Genomic DNA, 18251 nt, shown 5'->3' on the forward strand with positions numbered 1-18251 from the left:
TATATACCAGGTACGTGAAATCATCAAAAGTAAGGTGACAACAGGCCAGCAATGGATGAAAGGTATTCAGTTCTGAAAAGTCAGGTTGGATGTCAGACTCAGCCAGCAGTACAGAGCCATATAGTAATGACTACAGCAGTGAGCTACATGAATACCATCCACTGTAGACATCCAAGAGCTAACTCTTATGGGTTTTGAGTGGTTCAGAACAAGTCTGTGAGTTGACATCAGCTTTTCTCCTTATCTCAAGTTAAGGAGTCTAAGGTTTTGGATAAGGTGACAAAGAGTTTTTTCTCTCTCACTATGGGAAATGTTATCCCTCAGCTACTGCATCTGCCTAAATTGTCCAGGTGCCGGTCCTCTCTGGTTGATCAGGCAATGGAAGAGTTTCAGACCAAACTGATTCCATAGTCAAGGAAGAGCTGAATGCCTTGATTAGCCTGATTTTAAAATCCTTTGTAATAAATAAGTGACTGGTCCTAAGGGTCACTACTCTGTCATTAAATAAGACCACATAAGGCAGTTTACACATGTAATTATTGTACAGAAGCAGGAAGCAAAAATCTGCAAAAGGCTATTTACCATACCGCTGGTGGTTACCTGAATAGCACTGATGGACTTGAGATGTTTTTTGCAGCACAAAAAGGTACAGAAGGTTGTACGGATAAGCACTCCCTTTATGTTGTGTCTCCTCCTGAGGTCCAAAGATGGGGAAAATGAGCCTATGAGGGGATATTTGAAAGCAGTGGAAGTTATTCTGGATGATTGGGTGTCCATCTGCAGCACAGTTTCTACATGCTATGATTCACAGTGACCTCTGGGAAGCACATCCTCCCATCCCTTTTAACAATCAGCAAAACTAAGGGCACTGTCACCAGCACCATCTGTACCCATGAACTACAACATAGGCGGTAGTATACTTAACACCGAAAGTGTGATAAGAGACCTTGGGACACAGGTGGACAGTAGTCTCTCCTTTGATAATCACATCGCCACAGTAGTCAGGAAATCCTTCTATGTGGCACACCTCATCACAAAAGGTTTCTCATCAAGAAAAAAAGAGGTCATTGTTCCCCTCTACTCATCACTCAGACTCATTATAGAGTACAACGCCCCTTTTGGTATGTATCTCACAAGACATCTACAACAACTAGAAAGGCCGCAGAAATACCTCACAAAGAGGATTACCAGCCTCAAACATATACACTATGGAGATAAATCAAGCTTTACTCCGTCACATATCTCCTATTCAGTGGTGATCTCTGCCTAACATACAAAGCTATGTCAAACCCAGAGCTGTTGGACATGCTCCACTTGAAGTCCCAATCCCTCTGAGCTACATGCTGTAGGGACCTAAACCTTGTCACCACAATAAACAGAACATGCCGGAGGGATAGATTCCTGTCCCAGAGACTTCCCATACTCTGAAATAAACTACCCATGTCAAACAAAGTTCCTCATTAGTACTGTTCAAGAAAAATCTTGATGACTGGATGGGAAATAGGAAATTCACCCCAGGGATCACTTCTGTGGCTCTGCTCGACAGTGGCACAGGAAAATAATTTTCTTGGGTGACAAAAGCCAGGGTACCTTTTTGGCTGGGCTTGTATAGGCCTTAGGGCAGATAGCCTAGTACCTACCTATGAACCAATGAGGACAGGGAACACCAGCTGTTGGCAACACAGATGACAGACCACCTTAATGTTATCACTACCACAAGGAAGAGCCGTTACAAAGAAACTTCTCCCATCAGCTGTGTTGATGGGAAGCTCATCAGAACCAGTGGAGTGCACAATAACCTGACTGTTAAATCCAACTTATTCATATGAAAGATGAGGATAGCTCATCCAAAGGTAGAGAAGCATGGAATTGTTAACAGCAATGTGGATGACAGCTCCATATGTTGTTTCAGCAACCTAGGGCTATCTAATGATCATTCAGTTGAAATTTAATTGGTTCCATGTGGAACAAATATCACAGACGCACCTCACTTCTTAGAATGGTATGGGTGTGGCAATGACCTTCCCTCAATGAAAGGTAAGAACATGACCTCTACCTTTTGGAAGGACAAGAATAAACTTCTTTAAATGCCTGCATGTCTTCTCTCTGCTTTGTAATACATCAATAAATGTGCAACACTTATATTACCAGCAAAGGCGGGGCAATCCATAGGATGAGTACTAGCCAGTTATAAGGAGGAGAAATGCTTGTCCAGCAGGATTATGTATAACTCACACATACCTGTATGGAACAAAAGATGAGGCACAACTCCTAAAAATCAAAAAGTAATAAGAAAGAATATCAAGCAGTGATACTTCAAAAAGCATATAAAAAATCAGCATGAGCACTATCAACTGTGCTGTACTATAAACCATACAGATTATTAAGTGTATCTTCTCAAGTGAGAAAAAAGAGATGAGAACTTGAAGTGGATTTATCTATGGAAAAACTTTGGAAATCATCCAAAGTGTCCTCTACTGGTGTGCTAGTTTACAATTACTCCATATAAATTAGCACTTTTTATTTTTGTATACAACACAGTATGCAACAAATTTTGCAAAATCAACCTTAGTTATCCAGACAGCCTTAGCGGCAATTTTCTTCACTTATTCAAAGGAGACTCTTGATGTTTTAATCCTTTCTCCACTTATCACCCTGTTGAAATCCAACCCTCTTTCTTTGCAAATCTTTCAACATTTTCACCTAAGCTGGATGGAGGACCAGGCTGAGCACATTACTTCCAGCCCTCAGTGTGTGTGTGTGTGTGTGTGTGTGTGTGTGTGTGTGTGTGTGTGTGTGTGTGTGTGTGTGTCTAGTGGGGTGGGGTCCTTGCTATCTGATCAGGTTTTTGCAGTAACTCCCTTAAATTTTCTCTGTGTCCTTGATGTCAAGTCTTTCCAACTTAGTGCCAGACGGCTGAGGGTCACCATGATGGTGATTCTCTTTTCTTCTTGTGGTCATCTTATTTTCAGTTAGTTTTTATTCTTTATTTCATGCATCCAGTGTGGCCTGTTCACTATGACCAGCCACCACTTCCCTTACAATGGTTTCTCTGTGTCATGTTCTAACATCTCTGTCCTCTTCGTTCTATTTTTCCTCCATCCACTACTATATAAATAAGCCTTCTTTCAAGTATACTGCAACCCTTAATCATCATATCCTTCTTTCTGTGTTCTAATTATGCAGAGTGCTACTGTCCTCCACTATCAATGCATATAACAGGACTGATCTTATTTACAAAGCTTCTGGCATTACAAAGCATGGTAGTCAGCATGCCCCTCCTCCATTCACTTTGCTAATACCATTTCATTTGCAGTCCCTTGTAAATACTATGTGTACAGAAGGGATGTAATACATTACAGAATCAATGCAGTTGCTCCATTTTTGAATAGATGACAAAAACCTACTAACACACATTTGATATATATTCAGCAATAAAGGAAACTTGAAAATGTAATAAATACAAGCATTGCATTTGTACCTAAATATCCATTCACTTTAGATTACATTTTAACAATAAAAAAGACTGATTACCTCAATTTCTCTCAATAGTTCTGACTGCCCACAAGTGTCCAAGTCTTCCAAAGCCTCTCCAAAAACGTGCCAAAAACTGTCTCCATGATCCGTGCTGAGACCATTTTGAGGGCCGAGATATCTGTTGTGACCAAAAACTGTCATCAGTCCCCTGGACCATAATGCAAAGCCACAAGGGCTACAGACAGGGGTGGGGAAGGCAATCATCATCAAAACAGAGATTTGAAGAATTTTCATTACACAAAATCTAACAAAAATACTTTTCTGGACAAGAGACAGCTCCCCTTAACCAAGAATGACACCTTCATGGTCATGCAGGTACTAAAACGCAATGTTTTTTTCTGTAGGAGGAACTAAGCTGCGGCATTAATGCCATATTCTAGGAGACAGGAAAAGACTCTTTAGGAAGACTGTAGTTACAGGAAGACATTTGCTGAGAGAGAGAAGTGAAGCAGAAAAAGCTGCATTAATGGTAAAGCAGGAGCCTCACAAACTGTTAGTGCAAGGGCAGATGGGAAAGAGCTCAGATCTGAGAGACATAACACCTAAGAGAGAGAAAACACAGAAATGAACACACATAAGAAAATGACAAGCACAACAGGATTTAGATGCATGAAGCCACAATGTAGAGGATACTCATGTAAAAATGGCTTCTGGGGTAATTCACTACAAAATTTTAATTACATTTCAATGGAATATCTTATCAGAATGGCAAAGCACTTCTCAGAAACTTTTGAATTAGACATGAAATGCATGTGATTTTTATGGCGCATATATGTTTACTACATCACTACTGTGGCATCAGGATGCTGGTGAAAACATTAGAATTTTTTTCTTAAGTGACTTGCCACAATGTTAATTTCAAACCAACAGTAGAACACTACATTTGCAAGACCCAGCAAACAAAACTCTCTCTTTGAGACAGCTAAGATTATTTTTCTGTTTTAGTATGTGCTCACTATGTACTGTAAAGCAACATAAAAATTAGGCTGGAATATTTTCACTTCCTGGGTGATGGTCAGAGTGGATGGTTAGTGAAACTTCCCATGATAACTTACACTTAGGATATGTATCATGCATAGCGTCTGACAGTTATAGATCAACATAATAGTAAATGCTGTCCACTACAATAAATTTTAAATTTTAAATAAACTTCAAAGAGCACTGAAATTGCATGTGTCCCTCTTTCTGATGTATCTTTTGTTCAATTGTGAACTGCTTGTGTTCCATTGACAGGAAAGTGACGCAAGGTTTTCCTCCTTCGAACAATTACAAATTCCCATATGCAGATGAACAAAGTCCATCACTTTGTCTAAGAGGGTTTCTAACTCAAGTATTGATCTTTAACTCTGTATAGTCACTAACTTTTTAAATGCTTCTTTAAAAGTGCAGGGCCCACTAAACAAGTGTCTTGTTTTTAGTTCACATTATCATGGACTGATACAGAAATCCATTTGGTTACAGCTAGAAACCTGAATGGGCAAATAGTATTTTTTTAATGCAGAGACCACACTTGCAAGTATGGAGCTTTGCTCCAAGCCCTTGCCATACTAATTCATTTCCAAGGATCCACTATGAAACAGCAAACCAGAACTTCCTGGAAGCAAACTCGTTACAAAACATGCGACCAAAACTACAAGCAAAATTATTTATTTTTTTTGCATGGGGCAATCACTTCTGCACTGCAACACTCCACATCACACAATACTGGGGAAAAGAGATAAAAATCAATAAAGGTGAAACGTGTCTTGCACAACCTATCTCATAATAGAACTGATCTCTGGGAAACGATTCCATAAACCGAGAATTCAACAAGTTTGACTCACCAATAATCTATGTGAACCATCTACACTTGACTACTTGATCTCCCTACCTCTGTGGTCTAGTAGTGGCCTGCTATATCTTCCACTCAAGAAAAAAAAAAGAAAGAAAACATGGGCTTAAAGCCCAAGTGTAGTTATGTGAGCATATTCACCTTAACAGTTATTTAAGGTAACTGCTGCAGTACGACTCATAACTTGACACGTGGATGCCTGACTATCTGACCCAACTTTGAACGTTCAGACATCTACATCCACCCTTCCCACTTCACGGCCATCAAGGCATAAAGAGGGTGTGCTCATGTCATCCTTAGGTAGTCTTATGTAATAGTTTTTTTTTGTGATTAAGGAATGGCCACAAACAAAGTGAGCTTCTAACACTGATTAACATGCACCTATAAAAACATGAATCACTATCAGACCAAGTCTGAAGGGAATGAGGAGAAACCCCTTCCATGTAACAGCACTCCTAAATTCAAAATGGAAACAGAAGCAGGTTAAGGGGATGGATGCAGGTAGTCTAACAGCAGTGGCCTACATCCACAATACAATACCTTTAGCTGTGGTGTTGGATACCAAAAAAGTATTCCAGGAAAATAACTCCATTGATCATCCTGAACAAATGAGATCTGAACATGGAAAGTCTGCCTCATAGATGCTGGGGGTGCAAGGACGGAGAAATGCAATTAGAACTGGGAGGCAGTCTTTTGATTGGGCAGAAGACAGTTTCTTCTTCCACTGCCTACCTCAGCTCTGCACCAGAAGGGAACAGTCATGGGAGCAAGGTTTGCTTAGACTTATGCCAACTCAGTTAGGGGTTGGCTGGAGGAAAAACTGTTGTACTAGGATGCTTTTTACTAACAGAATATGTTATTCCATTAATGCTATATTGGTGACTCACTTGTTAAATGCAGTCCATCAGAGTTTCATATAGTTTTTGACAGTGTGAATAAGAATGATTATGGAACATCTTTTACATTTCATTTTCATCATAAGCTGACTGAATACTTATGCTTGTAAAATTAAATTTAATTACCTTATGTAAAAGACTGCCAACATCCTCTTACTTAGTGCTTACCTTTGCCACTTAATGCCACCCTTTCCTTATAGTGAATTCTTCAGGGCATATAGACTATACAAAGTAGAAAATGAAATTATTAAGGTGATTAAAGACATTAGGCCGAGACTTGGTTCATAGGTATGTACTAGGCTAATGGCCTTGGGGCCTTTACAAGCCTAGCCATAGGACTTCCATGGCATAGTGCCACCCGACCTTAGTTCCCAGTGCCTCTGTCGAGTAGAGCCATTGCAGTTATCCCCGGGTGAATTTTCTGCTCCCATCCACTCATAGTACATTCATTTACAGACATATTCTGCCTGTTATGGACTCGAACCCAGGACCTGTGTAGCTAGTTGGATGTTAAATGTCATGTTACCACCATGCATTTCACTGCCAAGTCTTGAACACAGGAACCTGTGCACTACAGTCAGAGCAACATACCACTATGCCATATAAGCTGTTGCACGTCAGTCCCGAGTCTTGAACTCAGGAGCCCGTACACTATAGTCAAAGCAATTAACCAGTAAGCCATGTGAGGTGTAAATAAATGTCAGTCCCAGGTCTTGAACCCAGGAGCCTGTGTACCATAGTCAAAGCAATTAACCAGTAAGCCATGCAGGTCTTGCTAAATCCCTCACCAAAATCAGAGATATTTAGGATTCTACCCTAGGTTGGAACTCTTGTTATCCATTTTTATGAACATTCCATTTCCCAAGAACCTATCCCATATAAGTGCCATTTAAGATTATGTTTTGAAAAGGGATAACAGAGTTCCAACCTAGGGTAGAGTCATAAATATCTCTGATTGAAATTCACTTAGCCTGATCCATTACTTGGCATTCAGATATAAAGGTTGCTTGGTGTGCCCCTTCAGATACTGGACTTTAGTTTGTTATATAAACAGTCAGTTTTGTGATGAATGCCCCACAGTGGTGTGACAATACAAGTGTTGTAGATGCTTTAAACTGCTCATGTAGTTGTACCTGTACAAGCAAGCCAACAGAGATGTCTATGTTCATATACTAGAACATTTAAGAGACATGAGAAATGCTTCAAATGTGTGTACACACATCACATTTTAACTCTCTTGATCTGAAAGGTGAACTGAACAAAAAGTTCATTGTTTAAATATAATTGAATGTTCCTTTCCCTTTCTCCTTCCATTACCTGTCTCTACAGTAGGAGTAATTAATGGTCTCTATAAAATTCATTTTTCTTTTTCTAATGAATGTAATCATGAAGGTGCTTGCTGAGGCATCAGCTATTTAATTTAGTTGTAGTAAAAGTTGTGTTTTACTGTGGGATTAATTTGTATATGTTAAGTGCATAAAAAGTATTTGGAACAAGTGGTAAAATAATGTTTTGATTATGCATGGTTAATACCTCTAATCCTTGTGCAAGGAATTTTCAGCCACTACCACTCTCTGTTAGCAGGACAGACAAGGAATCACTCACTACAACATTTGCAGGTGGCTGCACTGAATTTTTTTGTACTTATGACAGTACTTTCCAGTATGCTTTTCCCTGGTAGTACAGGCAATGTCAGTGCAGATACTGGGTTGCTATTAGGTTGCCACATGAGCCAAGTAGAACGTTTTTAGCTTTAGACATTGAATGCAATAACTTTTCTCTTGTGTAAATTAGAATCAAAATCAAAGCAGTTCAAGTGGCAGAAAGAGCTAGTGTGCTGAGGCGTCAAGTGCCTTCTACTAGTACATCACATGTGATGTCGGTGTATACCAGACTAAAGCACGTCAACATCTCTGTGAGCTTTTGAGGGGAAAAAGTCAAAGTGGAATACATTTGAAAATTAACGTTCCTGATGTTATATCACACATTCTTCAGTAATGCACGTTTTATTACCAATAAGGGAAAATATATGCAATTCTTAGCTTATCTAAATTGTGTCTATGTAACATTTCATATTTTATTTACATTCTGAGATAAATCTCTCCAGTAGTAGTTAATTGCCATGCAAGAATGCATAACACTAAGAATATTTATTCACTTTATATTTCGCACCACTTTTGTTGCCACCAATGTTTTGCAACTAATGTTTTTTTCGCTGCATCTCCCCCTTGCCCCCATTGCAGGAAATTGTCATCTAAACCAAACATAAATCATCTGTCTGTAGTTCACATTTAATGTTTCTTGTCTTAATTCCACTCTCAATCATACAGTGGCGATTCAAAAGCTGTGAAAATATTTTCCAAAAAAGGGTAGATAACAAAAGGCACAGCCCATGACAGGTCGATATTTCTGTGGTAGTCATGCAGTATGCTTCTTCCCACGTCACATACTCCCTTGAGTGGCAAATTATGCCTTGTTGCTAAGACAATCATACACATACACACACTATGAGAAAACAGACAACCTCACTTCTTCATCATACATTCACAATCCACTAGTGGTAGTTCCTAATCAACTAAAATGTACCACACTTCTTTTCAACGTGATCCTCTGTCAATCGGATTTCTTTCTATAATACTGTTGAATTGTTGAAGTAACTTTCATAATACTATGATGTAGAAAGGTGCAATCACTGTCAAACCATTTTAGTGCCAACTGACCCCACAGTTACTCAAAGACTAGTGCTGAGACCTAAAAAGGTGATCTAACTTAGGGTGGGATACAAAAGTCCCATAGCAGATGCAAGTAGGACCTTAACACTTAGACCATGGCAAAATACAGAAGTGTGAACACAGATACTTGCAAACATCCCTTTACCAACATATTATAAAAGAGATGTTAACTTCCTACAAAAAATATTTTAGACCTATGGATCGTGAATGCTACACGATGCAATTTTTTCTTAATGCTGCTGATAAGAGCAAATAAAAAGTCAAAACATTTCTACAGCAAGAGGGGCTGGCTTGTTTGAGTGCATTTTTAAAGTCTTCAGTGTCATTTGTACATTCATTAGCAAGTATAGCAAAACATTATTTTTCTGGAGAAATAAGCATACCTTTAATGATGGCTCAGTAAAGGGAGGTGTACTTTGTATGAACTGACTTGGGGAATGCAGTCACATGTGCAGCTTTGGATAATTTTAACAAGTAGCAGCAGAGTCAGATGAAGACCTTTGATGGCTCTACCACATCTGTACAGTGGTAATTTCTTTATCAACTTCTCAAGCCTGCTGACATTTTGTGATACAGTCATGCAGTACAGGCTTTAATATACCTTCAAATGATGTTTATGTCCTTTAAGACTTCTTAAAGAAGAGTCCAGAAAACAGTGTTAAAGGAGAGATGAACAGAGTTGCAGTGTTCTTTCTTGTTTTATAGAGACCATTAGACTTAGAAAAAAATTTCCTGGAGATTTGCATTCCCAAAAGTATAGTCATGATGCAGTGGAAGCAGCCAAGTCATACATGCCTTGTATATGAACACTTGTGTTTGGTTGGGTCAAATTTGGGATTTTATGAGCACACATTGTACTTCGTCAGCTATCTTAAATGTATGGCCTTAAGTAAAGTATATACTTAAATGTTTCTAGCATACAACTAATCTTAAGAATAGACGTTTTTTCCTGAAGTCAAACTAAACATTTCTGACTCTTGCTACTAGATGGACAGCATTTCTGTTCTCTGTTAACTACTGAAAAAATCCACGGGTAAAGTACTTAAGTACAACTTCAACAGCAATTAAAGACTAGAATCCTGAAACTGCATGAATGCCATAAATTTCATGGGAAAATCTACACACTACTGATAAATGTTGAATGATCAAAGTGAAGAATGAAATAAAGGCACAGTAAAAACAAAAAGGAGTCTCCAACACAATAAGAAATGAAAACAGTTAACAGACTGAAGATCAATAGAACAAATGGGTGCTGAATTGTCAGATGGATGCTTCCCATACCCTGTAGGTTTGTCCCAGTCATCTTCGCTGAAGCCAGCATCCAAGTATGGGTATCTTTTCCTGCGATTGCTTGGTGGAGTGGTATTTCTGTGCCTGGTGTTTCTCCATTCATGAGGGTGAAGTGACATACCAACAGCCTGATTCACATAAGTACCTGAAAGCACAGAATAAATAAATGGAAATGCTTGTTTCCTGTTGATAATATAACTTTAACACTCCCTTCATTATCCCCCCAAAAGTCTTTAGAAATTATATCAGTATAGCTACAGCAACCAGCATACTTTATAAATGTATTATATACCATATGGACAGCCATTACCAGTTTTAATGGTCATATCTACTGGGAGAGTACACTGTACGGTAAGAAACAATGCATCAGAAGCCAGGAATTGACAGAGTCTGAATGAGTTCTTGAGAGAACCAAATGATCGTCCTCATGGTTGGATCATGTCAGTGGTCTGTTACATCAACAAGCAAGGAGGAACCCATTTGTATCCCTTGTGCAAAGAGGCCATGGGGGTCTGGGAATGGGCGATGTCTTCAGACCTCTTTCTACTTGCAGCTCACATAGCAGGCAAGTCCAGTGTTATAGCAGAAAAATTAAGCAGGTCTGTTCTGACTCCTTATGAGTGGTACCTCAATCAGTCAGTAGCAAACTCAATTTTCAGCCATTGGAGCCAACCCTTCTGTGATATTTTTGCATCTCCTCAGAACAACAAGTGCAGCAGCTATTTCACTACGATTCCCCCCTCCAAGGGAGTCCTCGAGGGATGCTGTAATTCATGATTGGCCCTCTGGTCTCCTCTATGCTTTTCCTTCTCTACCTTTGATCCCAAAATTTTTGCAGAAAGCAAAATGGTTGAAGACTTCAGTAATCATTAGTGCCCCGTACAGGTCTCCGCTGAAATATCCTTCATGGATACTGGAACCCAAACAGGACCTCCTCTTTCACCCATCAGAGGGTCATTATCCCTTTCCTCCATTCACTAGACACAAAGCTAGTTTAGAGGCCAAGGTTGAACAGTGATCCTAAAGGGTCAGATAGGTCAAGTTTCATGCTATTGTGGAGGTTTGATTTCAAACTAAAAACTTCATTTTTACCTGTTCCAAGCCACCTTCAATGCATCAATGAATTTTCACTGTACTATCCATGCCAAAAGTCCACTACATGAGTCCACAGTTGAGCCTGTGAAGTACTTTTTGCAAATGCAGGGAGTATTTGGCCCTGCAATCTAAAACCTATGCACCCTCCTTCCTCCAATAGTTTTTTCTTTTTAAGATGATTCCTTTGCTTCTCTCTGACATGACGTTGTGCACCTATATCATGTGCCCCATCTCTTATGGTCTGCAGTGAAAAACGTTAGCTCCTCCAGTCTCTGGATACATCATTTTCTCTACCTCTGATGCAACTTTCTTGTGGCTTTTTTCAGGACTCCTTCCAGAAGCCTAATCTCTCTCCTCCACGGATTGTCTTCAAAACTGCATAAAAATGCTCACTTGGGTACAGCAGAGCAGGAACGTTACCTCTTTTGCTTCTGGAGTATAGGTATTGAGGATGCACCTCAACATTCCAGTTGGCTACCACTGTTTTCTCATTCTGCTCCTGGTGATCAGTTGTGTGAATACATGGGGACCCTTTTCCTGCTCTGTTGCCATTTCACTCCTCCAGACACTACTTTGCACCACACCTTCTGTGGTACACATTCAGTACTTTGCATTTATTTGGCCATATTTTTGAGGATCAGAGAAGGCAGACCTTCTGTGTTCATGCTTTAGCCTACATTTAGATAGCCAGTCAACTTTCAGTTATCATTTGTAACTCCATACTTTGTAGAAAATTCTGCATAAAGTTCATTATATGGCCATTTCAAGTGAATTATTTTGTACTTTTGGCTGCATTAAGGAGCTTAATGACATTTTGATAATTTAGGATTTTAACAGAGATTAACCTTGGTATGTCTCCTCACTTGTATTTTCTTAATCCTCTGTGAGCAAGTTCCTTATGTAAATTCTTTGCATTAGTGTCATTTTTCTAGCTATTAATGCAACTTCTTGCTTTTAAGTCCAATTTTTTCTTTCATTGTCATTATAGCTTCATTATTTAGTGTGGTACCTTGTTTTATTTTGATGATTTAGGTCCTTGTATTCCAAAATTTGGGTCTCAGAAATACAAATTCTTTGAATGATAGTAGACATTGGAGTTATGTCTGATAATACTCAGCTGACTACTGCAGTAAGACATTTTAATGTCATGTGTCACAAACATTGTTTAAAATTTAGGTTTTACAGTAGTAAGTCTTTTTTCTTACTTATCAAGACGACAAAAAACAAATATATAATGAATAAAATGACCAGCCAGCACAATCCAACCAATTTATTCACTTCTAACGGCTCGGCACAAAGCCTTCAAAGAAGATAAATTACAAACCCAAATCACATGCTTATATACTCAATCAGTTCAATAAAACAATAACATAAATTAGATAAACCAAACCACTTAAACACAAATCTTATTTAAAGTAACAATACATCATAATAAAATCCTCCAATTAAATTCAGAATTCATGCCCTTAGGGCTTAAAGTGTCAAACTTTAAAATATATAATGCTTCCTTATATAATAATTTATTCTTTAAACAAGAATCAAGGGGAAAAACATCTAACATTTCTAACACCGTACCCTGCAAATGCATTGGATTACTTTGATGTACAGCCTGAAAATGCAAAACCACTGAACTAGACAATTTAACATTAATAATGTCCCTCACATGTTCCAACAATCACACTTTAAAAGCTCTTTTTGTTTGTCCAATATACTTCTCGCATGAACATTTTAGGGCATAAATAATCCCTTGAGTATTACATTTAAAACTGTGGTTTACCTGAAATTTTGTTCCATTTATAAATTGAAAGCTGTTAACCACATATTTACACGCTGTACACTTACCACAAACCTGAGTACCCAAACAAAATATTAGATGGCAAATCTACCACAGGCATAATAAATTGACCTCTCACTAATATATTCTTTAAACTCCTACCCACCTTATAAGAGGTTTTTAAATATTTAGGAAGCCAAGGACATACTTTTTTTACTTTGTAAAAAATGCCAATAATGTTTCGCTATATTAATCAACTTTTCAGTAAATGGACTATAGGTTGTGGTAAAATAAATGTCCAAATCAGTGCCTCCAGATTTGGCACTAGATATAAAAGGTTTGGATATATTACCTCTTTCATTTATTTTAGAAACTGCTTTCAATATAGTTGATTCACTATATCCCCTTCTATAAAACCTATTACAAGTCTTATATATCTCTTCTTTTAATTCAAAATCCACATTACATAATCTATGTACTTGAATAAGTTCACCATATGGCAAAGCATCTATTGTATGGGGGAGATGACAACTAGTAGCCTTCAAATAATAGTTGTCACCTTCAAACTTCCTATGCATTCTTGTATGTACCCCAATGGGGTCAGAAATATCCAGATCAACATCCAAAAATGAAATCTGTTTGCCTTTCTGTACACCATCAAATTTAAGTCCAAACCTATTAACTTGCAAGGACTCAATAAATTGATCTACCTGATTTTCACCCCCCTCGCATAGAAAAATAATATAATCTATAAAACGAGCATAGAATATAACATGTTCATTATAAAACTTGGCTTTATAAATACATTCTATTTCAGAGAGACCCATACTTAGGTTAACATATGAGGGGGCAAAAGCTACCCCAAAAGCAGTCCCACGTAACTGTTTAAACAATTCATTATTAAATTCAAAAAAATTATTGGACAAACGAGAGTAACATGTCTATTATAAATTCAGTAGCAGGGCATTCCCCCAAAAAGAACATCGCTGCCTCCAAACCAAAGGCATGGGAGATATTGGTATAAAGGCTAACATCCAATGTAATAAAATACATATCATTTAACTGTACGGTTTAAATTTTTTCCAAAAAAATCAAACACATCCTTTATATAAGAAGACAAAGAAAGAACCTTTGGTAACAACAACTAATGCAATAGACACCCCATATTATCTAAAAAATATTCTTTACCATGGGACGTCCAGGGGGATGCTCTAAGCTTTTATGAATCTTAGGTAAACAATAGAAACAGGCCATACCGGCCTGTTCTATATTAAATTTCTTTTTTGCATCCTCACTGGAAAAATAATCTAATCTAACACCCCTATAGACTAAATCAACATATTGTTCTTGAGCCGATGTATATATAGAAATATCTACTCTTTTATATACATCGCCATCATTTAAATGAGCATAACACATTTTCAAATATTCAGGAACATCTAATATAACTAATCTATTGCCTTTATCAGCAGGTTTAAAAATAAGATTATTTCCCCTTAAATTCTGTAATGCAACCCATTCAGATTTAGCTAAATTATAATCAACAGTGGACATATCTTTAAAAAACAATTCTATTTCACTAATAACTGAAAAATCAAGCATTTGATAAAAAGATTTAATTAAATCATTATTGAAAACAGGTGTAAACTTGTAATTAGATTTTAACTTACTCGTATCAAATTTATAATAGGCATTAATGAAATCATCAGATGAACATGAATAAAACTTTCATTACCTGAATTAGAATCAATTTCATTAACATCTGCTAAAAATATCTCATGATTATAAAAGAAACATTTTAACTGCAACTTCCGAGAAAATTTATAAATATCACATTTAACATCATGTAAACGCGGAATAACAGTGGGTATAAACTTAAGTCCCATTTCTAAAACCGTTGTTTCAGTGTTACTTAAAGTATGTACAGATAAATTAACGATATAAGGTAAATTGTCACCATTTCTCCTTCTTTGAATACTGAAATTGTTGGGGGCGTTGGTTATTATACTGTTGTCCATTACCACTGAATTGTCCCTCCCATTGTCGCTTTCACAGATTTAAATCTTCCTGGGCCATTAAGGTAACGAAAAGTCCGTTGCATACCCTCCAGATTTTGCGGTTTAGGCAAGGAAGGAAAATTGGTTACATTATTGCCAACACCTTGCCCATCCTCACCAGATACTATTGACCCGTTTGTAGATACAGCAGAAGAAAAAGAATGCTGTTCTGTTTAAAAATTCGCCTGTTCAAAAGAGACATGACGGAATGATTTCCTCTGATTAGTCTTAGTGAGGAAAGATTTACCACCATCATAGTCCCGCGTATCACACAGCAATTTTTTCTTCTTTCGGGTCATAATTTCCTCTTCATAACCAATACGTTTATTAATATCACTCAAAATTTTGTCCAGAAACTCAGAATTCATTTGAGTGATAATCTTATGACACGCAGAGTTAATATCTTTACGTAATTCACCCTGCTTGATCCGGTCACGTTCAAATAGATACCCACTCTAAAGAACACTTATGCACTGCAAGGACCCATCGTTGATGAAATTTACGATCTATTTCATCTTGCATGTTAAACGGAGTGGAGGGATCTTTAAAGGCTCTCAGACCCCGAGGGGTAATGTCTAATTCAAGATAATTGGACAAACTTTGTATATTCAAAAATACAGAAGTCTCTTTAAATAAGAGTTTTTCCAAAGAATCACATACTCCCTTAGTCTCAGAGGTACATCCCATGAGGATGCACCTCAACATTCCTGTTGGCTACCACTGTTTTCTCATTCTGCTCCTGGTGATCAGTTGTGTGAATACATGGGGACCCTTTTCCTACTCTGTTGCCATTTCATTCCTCCAGCCACTACTTCGCACCATACCGTCTGTGGTACACATTCAGTACTTTGCATTTATTTGGCCACATTTTTGAGGATCAGAGAAGGCAGACCTTCTGTGTTCATGCTTTAGCCTACATTAAGATAGCCAGTCAGCTTTCAGTTATTTGCAACTCCATACTCTGTAGAAGATTCTGCATAAAGTTTATTATATGGCCATTTCGAGTAAATTATTTTGTACTTTTGGCTGCATTAAGGAGCTTAATGACATTTTGATAATTTAGGATTTTAACAGATTAACCTTGGTATGTCTCCTCACTTGTATTTTCTTAATCCTCTGTGAGCAAGTTCCTTAAGTAAATTCTTTGCATTAGTGTCATTTTTCTAGCTATTAATGAAACTTCTTGCTTTTAAGTCCAATTTTTTCTTTCATTGTTATTATAGCTTCATTATTTAGTGTGGTACCTTGTTTTATTTTGACGATTTTTGTCCTTGTATTCCAAAATTTGGGTCTCAGAAATACAAATTATTTGAATGATAGTAGACATTGGAGTTGTTGGGAGGGTGGCTTAATGGCTAAGATGTTTACCTTACAAACCCAAGGTGCAGGGTTTGAGTCTCATAAGGGATAATTGGCTAGGCTTACAATGGCTCACAAGGGCAGATAGCTTAGTAATAAACTATGAACCTATTATGTCTGTTATACTCAGCTGACTATTGCAGTGAAGTAAGGCATTTAAGGTCATGTGTCACAAACATTGTTTAAAATTTAGGTTTTACAGTAGTAGGTCTTTTTTGTTATTTAGCTGTTTTATGTCATTTTGGTTGTAGTTTCTTTTTTCAGGTTACATAATTGCAGAATATGTAGTTTTTCCTACTTGAAATTTCCATTACTTCTAATTCGTGTGACATTGCACTTGCTCTATCTCATTGAAGACAGTAGAAACAGTTGAAAATGTTTATTGCTTAGACTTATCTTGCCTTTGCAGTTATGCAGTCCAGAAGAAGTATCTCGCTCTGAGATTAACAGTCTACTTTTAATATGTCCTGATCAGATGGTCTTACTGGTAACAGAGATGGATATAATGACTTGGTGAAAAATCACTGGTGTTTTATGTAAAAATTAGAGAGAGACTCTATTGTCAAGGATAGGAGTTTAATTTCATACCAATTCAGAGCTGCAGAGGTGTGCTGTTTACTCACTGGCTGGCATCTTAGATACCCCAGTTAACTTGAAAGGTTAACAGCCAGCACACTTGCTAGGTCATTAATTTTACTGGTGATGTACTTTAAAGAACAGCAGCGGTCCTTCTCTAATTTTGAAGGAACTTTTGTCTAAATCCTTGAAGTTCAGAACAAATGACATCTATGAACTACATGGGTCATGAGCAGATCTGACCATTTTTATTCAAGAGCTTACAATCATTACAACTTTTGAGAAAGATGTAACAAGGCCAAGTTGAAGGCATTATAGCTGTACTTTCTCCTTAAGTAAACACAGAGAAATACATTACTGTGCTAATGCAAAATAAGGGGACTAAAAGTAAAAACAGTTTGAAGAAACTAGAAATTCATTGTGGGTAGATTGAGGGATGGATGTGGGTGTTTATTTTTTATCCTGAACAAATTAGAAGTTGTTATAAGTGTGGCTGCCCCTCATGTTTAAGGCATAAATGTGATGCTGTCGAATTATGCATTACTTGTTGGTAGACTGACAGCAGTTTTGGTGACTATTTCAGTAAAAATGTTTTTCCAAAAGTACTTTCACTGGCAGAGGAGAATTCCATTTTCTCTACTGTTGCATGACCTTGGAGTAGGTATATTTAAGTTTGGGAGGAGGGTGGGGGTGTTCCCCAAGAGTAGCACAGTTTACTCAGAATTTTACTGAAATGGTTTTGGTGAAACATTTTCAGAGTTTTTAATTTCTCAGAGAATGGTGTTGGATAGAGCAACATAATTCCACTTGCTCACCCTGTGGACACGATAATGACTACATATGAAGAAAACCCTGCCTTGTATTTGCAGCAGTATCACTACCACTAAGGATGCATTTGGTCAGCGGGTGGCAAAGGGAAAAAAATCAGGATAATGCAGCTGTGAATAAGGAGATATTAAAAGAATATGATGAAGAGTAAATGCTCATGTTTGTTGACACTGTGAATGTTGGAAGAACAGGATTATACAAGCTGAAGTAATTATGGGGGGGGGGGTAAATCATCAAACCTTATTTCGTACCTTACACCTCTCATCATGTAGAAGG

General features: G+C 37.6%; 1 protein-coding gene across 4 annotated transcripts in view; it reads right to left on the bottom strand.

Moving 5' to 3' along the window:
- The window catches only part of GRIP2 (glutamate receptor interacting protein 2), a 2580489-nt gene that overhangs the window by 293876 nt on the left and 2268362 nt on the right, over positions 1-18251 (bottom strand). For all 4 annotated transcript variants that reach the window (XM_044078606.1, XM_044078609.1, XM_044078607.1 and 1 more), the window contains 2 exons: positions 10278-10431; positions 3535-3655 (listed from right to left, as the gene is read on the bottom strand). In XM_044078606.1, the coding sequence (XP_043934541.1) occupies positions 3535-3655; positions 10278-10431 (275 nt within the window). The remainder of the gene's footprint in view (positions 1-3534; positions 3656-10277; positions 10432-18251) is intronic.

The sequence above is a fragment of the Protopterus annectens genome, chromosome 7.part1 (assembly GCF_019279795.1).
Source record: "Protopterus annectens isolate FY-2018-M chromosome 7.part1, PAN1.0, whole genome shotgun sequence".
In the NCBI taxonomy this organism is placed as follows: Eukaryota; Metazoa; Chordata; order Ceratodontiformes; family Protopteridae; genus Protopterus; species Protopterus annectens.